Source organism: Lepisosteus oculatus, chromosome 11, assembly GCF_040954835.1.
Source record: "Lepisosteus oculatus isolate fLepOcu1 chromosome 11, fLepOcu1.hap2, whole genome shotgun sequence".
Classification (NCBI taxonomy): domain Eukaryota; kingdom Metazoa; phylum Chordata; class Actinopteri; order Semionotiformes; family Lepisosteidae; genus Lepisosteus; species Lepisosteus oculatus.
Genome location: NC_090706.1, coordinates 17438008 through 17448551, shown reverse-complemented (window position 1 = coordinate 17448551; position 10544 = coordinate 17438008). Strand labels below are relative to the sequence as shown.

Sequence of the window (10544 nt, the reverse complement as noted above, 5' to 3'; positions counted from 1 at the left end):
GTGTTTTTCCATTTGCAGAAGTCAGTGTCCTTTCTGACAAATCGGAGGCGCTGATCTTTCCATGTGCTTATTGCACAAAATTTCAGGCTCTTTCTTATTCCGAATCTTCACACTTGTGGCCCATATTAATAAACTTCACGATTATTATCAGACCTGCCAGCCTCATGCTTTGTGCTGTCCTACAAAGTGATCGTTACAGTAAGCTGGTGTGACCTGAATAGCTTAACATTTGTTTTAAAAAAAAGGAAATAAATGCAACGTATATAAAATGTAACAGAGCGTGCGTTAGGTCCGTGCCTGAGGCAGTGCTTTGCACCCCTGGGTGACTGATACGCACCTGAGCACAGCCAGCACGTTTAGCTGTGTGTCATTTTTTTTACAAGCCTTCGCTGGCAGGACCTGCTTAGAATAACAATGAGGCTGAGCCAGTCTCCCTCTCTCTCACTCTCTCTCCCTTCCCTCATCCCTGACACACATACAGTCGCTCCCTCTCTCTCACTGCCTCTCTCCCCTTCTTCCTCTCAGCAGCTGTATTGGAAAGCACTGAAGCTGGTAATTTCAGCCACTTAATTAATTAGCCTAGCTGCTGTTTAAAAAAGAGAGAGAGAAGAAAAGAACGAGACTCCTTGCACGAGGCAAAGCTCGGACTGTACTCTTTTGTCTGTGTCGTCTGGGTTTGCCGGAGCCCTGGCAAGAGAGCAGTATAGATAAATCAAAGAAGCTAATTGGTTTGTTTGTTTGTTTGTTTTTTCTTGCTTTGAGAAAGGCAGTGCAGAAGAGTGGTGTAAAAGGCTATTTTTCTTTCTTCTTCTCATCTGACATGGCTTCTCCATAGGAATTCAGCGCACAAAGCTGCAAGGCTGAAGGCTAAGGTAGGTTGCAAAGGATCTTTGCTCACGGCAATAGGCTTGCATGACAGTTGTCAAGCGGGATGCTGCTGTGATTTTGTGTGTTTTGCTTTTTTACGGGGGGCAGGGTTGCCTTATTGATCTGGAGACCTGCAGGAGCTTGACACCATGCTTCTCCAGCCCCTGTTGTGCCAGAGACCCGCAGCTGGGACAATTCCCCTGGCCTGCGAATCTAATTACTCTGCAAGGAAATCCCATTTTAAACGCTGTCTCTGTTTTTACCCCGAATGAGAGTTAGAAGTGTCCTGTTGCCGGGTGGGGGGAGCTGGGGCAGTGGTTTGTGGGGCTGTCTTTGTACGGTGCAACGCTGCTCTCTTTGAGACTGAGAGGGCTTGTGGTCTCCTTTGGGTAACGCAGCACAAAGAAAGGCAGGGAGAGATCCCGAATGATGGCAACAAGATGCAACGAGAATCCGTTCTGCGATCCATTCGCTGCCCCGCAGTAGAAAAAAACAACAACTAATTGTTGAACAATAATTATTTGCCCAGAAACTGAAAGCTTTCGTTCCGTTGTCTTGGCTATTGCATGGCACTGTAGCCCACATGTAGCAGTCGGTAGGGGACTCAAAGAAAGTGCCGGCTCGTTTGCCTGATTGGGACAGATATAGGCTGGAAAAGGACTTGAGAGGCTGCGTGTGGGTAGGGGAAATAGCTATGCACTGTACCGTTTGTGGAAACAGATTGCAGAGACTAATTAGCGTTTCTTTCCCGTTGGGGGGCTGTAGCCGAAGTAAAGTGGAGTGACAAGTGCACATATGGCTTCAGATGGTAAATGAGTTCTAAGGGGGCAGGGATCATCGCAGGCCCCAACCCGCCTGTCTGTGTCTCCAGGACTGGAGGGTCAGCCGGACGCTGCACCGGTCCTAGATCCATACAGCGTGAGCTTGGGGAGCAGATTCAATGCACAGTGAAATCTGATTTTTGTTTTTTAAGAAAGAAAACCAACCCTTATCATCTGAGTGCTCAACCCCCCCCCCCCCCCCCCAAAGCAGGATGCAAGGAACTGACACAGTGCGCATCTGTATGTGAAGGTTTGAGTTCATTTATTTTGGTCTGATGCGCCAAGCTCAATGGAAACAAGCAGGAGCTGGTCTGGGTCGTGCAGCAGAGCTATATTTATTCTCCTGCCCTAGTTCGCTCCCTTGTGAAAGCGTCTCGTGCTGTGGACTGATCTGAACTACATACGGACGCCTCCTTCGCATTCTTAGCCCGATCGGTCAGTCGATCGGACTGGTCTCCCAGTTATCGAGTGTCAAACACTTCTTCGTGTTTCTTGATTTTTCCCATTGACGACACCAGGGGTGTGCTCGTCCAAGGTCGATTGAAAGCGTTTTCCCTTTCCAGATGAAATAGAGCCTGGGAGGTCAGTATGTTGGGAGAGCGCTGGGAATTGTTGTGATCACTGGGCCTCATGGGTACTGCTGGTTATGGATGCTCCCGCTTCAGGCTTGACAAGGATACAGGGACTGTGGTGCGCGAACACAGGTTAACTGAAAGTGTGTCTTCTTTACACAAGCCCCCTCGCTTACACAAAGAGTGGTGGATGCTTGGAGCAAACTCGAGCACGTTTGCGAAGTAGTACATCCTTGAAGAAGCGGTTTGATGGGGGGATTATGTCAACTGCACCAAAATGGATGGACAGTACTGTCTTCCCTCTCCTCTGTGGCAGGTTATATATTCCAGGAGCATCTGATCCTGATACCAGAGAACCACAATCCAGCGGTACTTGTAGGTTCTTTGCAAGAATGTAAGGTTTTGCTCAGATTAGCAAACAAATAAAAAAAAAACACTTAAAGTTGATTGCTTGTCTAAGAGACTTTACTTTAGTAACTGATGATTTAGAGGTGACCTACAAAACTCCTGTATTGTAGCTCATCTGCCCATCCTTTTATATACATGTTAATACTGGGTTCCCCAACTCCAGTCTAGAAGGGCAGTAGGCCAGAGTGTTTTCTTGGTCTCTTTGAGTTAAAGAATACCTTAATTGGCCAATTAAGACTTAATTGAAACAGCTAAACTCTTTTCTAAAGATTCTAAGCTGTTGCTAACAGTTGGATGATATAAGAAGAAGGAAACCATTGAAGGAGGCAAGATTTTCGCATGATTTTCACATCTCTTCGTTGCCCCTTGGGGAAAATAAAGACTCTATCTCAAGCTGTAAGACTGCCGTACTATAAAGATTAAACCATACTAAATGGAGCAATCTGGGTCAAAATCCATTCTTCCCACTGTGACAGTTGTCCAATTATTTTGCTATTTCTGTGCCCCAGCTGGCTCAGGATTTGAAATGCAAATGGAACATGAAATAAGGAAATAACTCCATGGTTGAGGGGTTCTTCGTTTTAAAGCACACATGAGCATAATAAGATACTCTTCTTGCCTTTCTACAGTGACCCATATAGCAACAGAAAGGTCTCAAGATACTTCACAGTCTAACCGACCTCAATCCACCGAGAACTGTTGATTTCTCTTTGTGAGTCAGGAAATGGTTTTGTACCATCTGGGCCCTAGGTTACTTAACTGGGCTAATTAATTTCCTAATCTGATTTATGGTGCCAAACCCAAGGAATTAGTTATAACAGACCCTTGCGCTTCCTTTAAAGCAGTGCTTCCCAGTTCTGCTACTTTTCTCCAGCTGACTTCTTAATCTCAGGCTAATTGATTTCAGTTTTCTAATTGGGACATTTAGAAATTTTGCTTTTGGTTCTTAAATCGTCGGTTGCGATTTGTAACTCTCAACCCTGTGCCCGTTTTGGGTTTTTTCAGAACTGCACTGATTCAGGTCTGTTGCCTGAAATGGAACCAGCTGGACCTCTGCTCAGTGTGGGGGTGTCATTCCCACTTGTATGTTCTTCATGCACTGATCATCTGTTATTCTGGGTATATTTGAAATCCTAGACCAAAGTACAAGTGAACCAAGCATCTAAACAAGCAAGCAGCTCGATTTAGAGGCATCAGTTAGCTCTGGAGGTTAAGCAAACCCACTGGTTTCCTGGACCATGGCTGTCTAACAGGTCTGAGCCCCAGACCAAGTTTGGGAACTGCACATTAGCCCACACAATTAAAATTCAGACTTAAAACCTGGCATACTGTGCCGAGACTTTCAGTTATTACAATTGCAATGGCCTGTGATTGTCGGAAATGTGCACAATGAAAATTGGAAAGTTTTTTTTTTCTTTTTTGACTATTTTTCTGGAATGTTGAAGAGAATTAGAGATTTGATTTTAGGGGTGCAGATCTTGAGTAATCCAGGTGTTAAGGGATTGATATCCTGTGACCTGCTGTGCAGAGCTCTTCACAGGACTGCAGCTTTCACCCCAGGTCCCATTGTGTGCTTCAAAACATCTTTTTAGAGCCTCAAGCCTTTCTGTGCCACTTGTACTGATGAAGCAGGGATTGTGTAGCCTTCTTTTTCACTTTACAGGCCCATGAAAATTGTTTTTTTTTTCAAAGGGGTTATTAAATGAATCGAAGAATTCAGAACCTGACATTGGCTCATGTAGGAGCCTGCAGCTGGTGAAAACACACGTGGATCAGCTGGTTCAGTGGGATTCGCACATGGCATTCCTTCACCGCAAGGCCAGAGAGAGAGAGGATGTGTGGTCCCGTTTTCCGGGCATCAGATGGAGAGCGCTAGGAATCAGACCCCCACTCCTACATGAAATAGTGCTACTGCTGTGGTAAGAAAGGCCAAGGGTCCCTTTCCTGGCAGGCTCACCTTCTCCAGCCTTTGTCAGGCCTGTTGGGGTCTGAGAGCTGTGGGATTCTTGTGTTCGGACACTGACTCTTGTTGTTGGTGGGTGAGTCCAAGGACTGGCAACATATAGCACAGAACTTCCTGGGTCAACTGGGGGCAGCAGTGTGTCAGAGATCCGCGGTGCTGATCTTGTTTACTTATTTTCCCCCGGTCCAGTGAACGCAAAAATGACGGACACGGTACGGAGTTGCAGAATATGAGTCATAGGTCTTCCAGACTTTATTTCCAAGAAACACCGAAATGTCATTACTAAGACGTCAGGCCTCTGCTTCTCACAGGTATCCCTCCTTATCTATTGTAACCTCCCCGCCACCATCTTTACTGGCTTGCAACAGTGTCAGGGGTCAGTGAAGCAGTCAAACTGCTTCTTGCTGACAGTCTCTCTGCTGCTTCAGTGACCTATATTGCATGTAGATCCGTCTGAAACCAGCCTCTGAGATGTCATCGAGTTTCCAAACATAGAATCTGGATTCGACCTATGTAACCGTTAGAAGTGGCCTTGGAAGATTCTGGGAAATGTTTGACATTTAAGTCCTTCCCCTTACAGCTGAGCCCCGGAGGTGGGTGACTGTGGCATGTCGGCTTTAGCCTTTTGAGTGCGTGCAAGTGAGCAAGAGACTGGTGAAAGAACATCTCCAGGGTTATCCGCAAGCTTCAGAAATATCTCCCTTTGATTTCTTCCCATTTCCTCATGTGTTAACATCCTCGGGTTGTGAATTCCAGCTCCAGGGATGAAGTGAGGAGAGCAACGTGATATTTTCGGAAGTGTGGGGGGTGGGTGAGTATCTGGGAAACGAGAGTGGCCAGGGCCTCTTCAGAGTTAGGAAGGTTGGTGAACTGGTTAAGTGTAAATGCCCCCCAAAAAGTGGAAAATACTTCCCAAATTTCTTTAAATTCAAAAAGCTTTAAATATTGAACCTGGGTTAGAGGGATTAATGACTAGCATTAGGACGGGTCGTCTTCAGACACTTACAGGGAGGGTTATAAATACATCTCTTTCCCATCTTGCTAAAAGCTCAAACTCATGTCTTATTCAGTTCATCCTCTGCTCTCGATTTCGGGGGGGGGGACGTGTCAAAGTTTCTTGTAGCTGAAAGCTTTCTGACTGTTTTGAGTGTTCTGAAAGCGCTGCCCCTAAACAGGCTTTTACCGAGCTCATCCAAACACACGTCTTTCCTCAAGGAGTGGCGGCTACGCGCACTCATTCCCCTTGAGAACTCATGTCGAGATTTTGCTCAGTCCTGCCTTATCTTGCTTCAGGGCCACGCAACAGGCCCGGCTCCATTTCTCGTTACTGCCGACTGTATTTTCCACCACCTGCCAGTGGCGTAAGAGCATAAGCTGCCGGGAACTTTTACATATAATGTCCATCTTGCTGGTTGCTAGGACAACGCATTAATCAATGTGAGGGTCTCATCCAGCCGTATCTAGAAGGCTGTCAGCTAGAACATGGCCAGTTACCTTGTTACATAACTTTAAAGACCTTAATCTTGCTGTTCTTGGGAAAGCCCAGGGGGAAACGTGTATATAGAAGAGTCCTGTTGTGGATTTGACTGGACAGACTACATCTCATACTGGTTAGGATCCTTCCTAAAATGTCAGACTGGGTCACGTCAACTGCCATAGCAGAGATTCTCCAAATGGTAGTGTTCACTCGAGTGGATATGGGTTAGTCGCCCAGGGGGCTCCCTCTCCTTCATACTGCATGTTTCTGGCATACAGTGACTCCCCTGACTTCATTAACCGGTGACCCCAAAAGCGTCCATTGTGATAAATACAGGTAACGTTTATTTGCCTTGATTGTACACATTTCATCATGTCTGAAACATAAGTATGCGACTGATCTAAAACACATAAACTGATCTTGTTTTATTTCTCTAGGTCACGAATTCTCCAACTCCCATGTCAGGCAGCCTCTTTTCCTGCAGCCACGCTCAAGAGCAAGTGCTGATTTGCTGTAAACTGAAAAGCAGATTGATGGGTGTATGCAATTATGGTAAAAATGCTGTCTGAAAGTAGTCCGCCTCTAATGAAGCAATACTGAGCACTGTATACAAAATTATGCACACTAACCAGTTTTGGGATGGAAATGTTTGTGGCTGGGGACACACTTCGCCATCTGCAAAAACCCTAATGTTTGTGTGCTTTTCAGTGTATGGACTTTGTGTTCAGATGCTCTGTGAAACACCTATCATTTTTTCAAGGGAATACAGCTTTATTAAGCCTGTGCAATCCTCTCACCGAGCGAGGCGACAGTACATATGAATTCCAATTGTTTTTGTTTTTCCCAAAATGTGTAATGGGCTGCATACGTTTTCTGAACTCAAGCCCTACCCCTGAGCTCTAACTATAGCTCTAGTCCTTAATTCTAAGGCATTCTGCAGTGTGTTCTTTGACAATATTATGAACACTTATGTGAGGTCTTTTGATAAAACTGTCAGAAAGGATTGCAATTGCTATTACAGTGTTGCAGGTAGCCCCTGTGTAGGCAGCATGACCCCTTCGTACAGATCCCCAATCCTGTTCCTAGAGGACCAGCTGTGAAGGCAGGTGTCCCAGGTCTCCTGAGAGCACAAGCATCTGAGGAGCTGTGTAAACTGGTCCAATGAAGTCAATAAGGACCAGGACTGGGGATCCCTCTATTGAAGAGTGACCAGATCACTTGAAGGACCTTGATTCTTTTTCACCCCTTCTTTTGGTTGTAAACTGAGGGCAATAAAACGGACCTTCCTCTGCAGCATGTTAAAAAAACAACAACAAAACTTTAAAAAGCCAGACTTAATCCGAACGTCTTTTGGCTTGCAGGGGACTGGGGCTGCCTTCCCGCTGCTGGGGGTTAAAATCTCTCCGTTGATGTGTACTGTCGTTCGTTTCAGGACCGTAACGAGATCGGCAGGTGGGACGGGCGGAAGATGGCGGGCAAGGAGAGGCAGGACGTGAAGAGCAGCAGCTCCATCGTGCCCTGCTTCGTGTTCGTGGAGGTAAGCGATTCAGTCCGGCCTTGGATGGAAGAGGAGCAGAGCTACAGGTCATTAAGCGCAACAGAGCAGGATCACGAGACAAATCTAGCTAGTGAGTGAGCTTCTCCCCACCACCTGCCCAGGTACCCACCATTGTAACAGACTCCAGGTTCTGTGTCAACAGTGTGGGGAGTAACACACTGGAGACGACTTTACAAGCTCACTGACGGCTTTATTGCCCTTTTCATTATAGTGGGGCGTGTTAATCACAGAGCAGGGAATAGCTGGTAAGGCAGAGAGAGGGTGCAGGCAGCTGCAGGAACGCAGAGGAGGGAATTTTGTTATTTTAGCTGATTACTGAAAGTTTGTGTAAGTTTAATTACCGTTCATTTTTTTCATTATTCAAATTAACTATAAGCCATTGCATCAGTACATTAATTATCACATATTATCATACTGTATAAAGGAATGTCTTGTAACCACTATTTACTGTACTACATTATGCAGTGGTGTAGGAGCGGACTTGGTTATATGCGAATGTGGCTTTTCTCAAAGGATCTCTGCCCTGAACCCCTGCTGATATTGAGACCCTACTGTATGTCACACAGGACGGGGGAAAAATGTACCATTGATAAAAACTTTGCTGTGTCTCGCGCAGTGAGTGCTGTGCCCTCTGGTTGGCCCTGTTCAGCTTAAACGGAATGCAAAAATAGCGCTCTGCTGTTGGTCTTATTTTTTTTGTGCAAAATTCAGATCCTAGTTTTAATTAACTGTGTGGACAACAAGTCAGGGGCTTTATGCAATTTAAAGTACACAGAACCTGGCTTGCTTTATGTCAGCAGAAATTGTGGCACCTGAGCTGCTCTCTCTAAACCACGTACCTCAAGTTAAAGTCGCTTTATAATATTACAATCAAGAACAGAACCTTACAAGCCTATACTAGGATTTCACCACCCTGATCTGATCCATGTCAGGTCAGATAAAAGTTCAGTTTGACCAGTTTGAAAATAATCTATTCCTTTGCAATGTGCCAGTCTGTCCCATAATGGGGTAACTTGACTCTGCGAGATATGAAGGTCATTTCCTATTTGTGTTCATGTTGGCGACAGCCTGTTTGATAACCAGGGCTACTGCAAAGTTCTGCACCGCCCATAGTAGAGCTACAGTCCATCAGCTAAGGCTGTCTGGTACATTGTGTAATGCACTAGGGATAAAGGAGCAGTCAGAAGTACAGGATGGGCCCTATATATAGAGATTTTCCCTGTGCAGAGGTGCATGGCTGGATGAGCACTGTAGCTGGGGAAATTGTATTTTGCTGTGCAGCTGTCACTATTATAATTAAGCCTCAACTGCAGCAGGGGAGAAGGGAGCACACTTGAAGAAAGAATAATGGGTGAATGCAAATTTGAGCTTTTTTTTATCTGCACTGATAAGGCTGAGAGAACGCTTCATCAGGTAACTGAAAGGGAAACTTGAAGAAACTTCAACTTAATGTAGGGCACTGTATTTAACACCCCCTACTCTAACCAAGATGCCAGCTTAGTGTCCTATCTGAAGGATGGTACTTCCCGCACCACTTGGTTAGGAATATCAGGCCCAGAGCGCCACCTACTGGTCTACAACACCACTTCCAGCAGGAGCCTGGTTTTCTTTAGAGGTTCCAGCTTCCTACAGCTTCTAACATCTGACAACATTGGGCATAAAGTGGGTGACTGTTATCTGGTTCTCTTTCCCATTCTCAACGTTTGCTCGGCATTGCAGGTGATGGAAACAGAGTTCAGGGTTTGGTTTATTTGTTGTGAGCAAGTGCAGTGAAATGCTTATTTACATGTGTATACTGTACACATTTATGCTCCAATACAAAGAGAATAAGGAAACTCCCATCTCAAACACAGGAAAACAGCAGCAACAACAACAAACGGAAATAACACTCAACCTAAATAAAACTCAGCACAAGCGGGGCGCAAGCGAAACACATCAGGGTGAGTCAGTGGTAGAGGTAGAATTCAGTAATCCGACAGCTCGTGGGAAGAAGCTGTCTCTGAATCTGGAGGTATGGGCCTCAATGCTCCTATAACGCTTACCAGAGGGCAGGAGAGAGAAAAGTGAGAAACCAGGATGAGAGACAGCGAGTGTCCAGTGTATGTAAGACGTAAAGGACAGGTGCAGCCACCAGCTCATCTTTTTTTTTGTATGGTTTTCTTATAGTTTTTTTGAATAAGGTTCAGTTGATTTGTCTGTGCAGCCTGACTGATGGTTTAGAGCTGCTTGGGTGGCAATGTGCTTTGTTTCAATGAAATTACTTACAAACAGAAAAGGCACACTGAGAACGGTGTAATTGGCCCCACAGTCAAAAAGAACCTTAACATCATGGAAAGCACTCCTGATTCTTGCAGAGATATTCTGATAGATAGTTTCACTAATTCTCCATTGCAGCTGTCTTTTATCTTGCAATAGACAGTGTAATATAACCTTTCGAAGCACCCCAAGCAGACTTTTCATTCCAGTAGGCAATTAAGGTTGAGTAAATCAATAGTTCTGTGTTCTTTTGCGGTTATCTTCAAAGAAACTATTGCACTATAATGCATACTGCAAAGACAAATGCGAGTCGGTATGGTTAGAATATATTCCAGAAGAACATAAAATAAGAACCAAGAGTTTGGAAGAGAAAGAGTTACGGACGAGTTAAAAAAGTGTTTGTAAAATTCTCACACCTGTATGATGAGCGCTGCAGTGGAATGTGGCACACCTTCAGAATGCGTTGCTGTGGGGAACCAGCAGGGATCACACCTGCGGGGCCTGAGATGACCAGTGTACATCAGAATGTGTGCAGTACATTTCTAAGGTACAAGCTACACCAGTATTAATTCCTGGACTTCTAAATGGAAGGTCGTGGGGTCGAATCCTAGGTGAGATAAGA

The 10544-nt window shown here is 45.2% G+C and overlaps 1 protein-coding gene across 3 annotated transcripts in view; it reads left to right on the top strand.

Annotated features, from left to right (window-relative positions):
- Positions 1–444: 444 nt before the first annotated feature.
- The window catches only part of plppr2a (phospholipid phosphatase related 2a), a 55916-nt gene continuing 45816 nt past the window's right edge, over positions 445–10544 (top strand). For 2 of the 3 annotated variants that reach the window (XM_069195856.1, XM_069195855.1), the window contains exons 1-2: positions 445–872; positions 7541–7645. In XM_069195856.1, the coding sequence (XP_069051957.1) occupies positions 7577–7645 (69 nt within the window). In that variant the 5' untranslated portion in view covers positions 445–872; positions 7541–7576. The remainder of the gene's footprint in view (positions 873–7540; positions 7646–10544) is intronic. The other variant, XM_069195853.1, reaches the window with a different exon arrangement.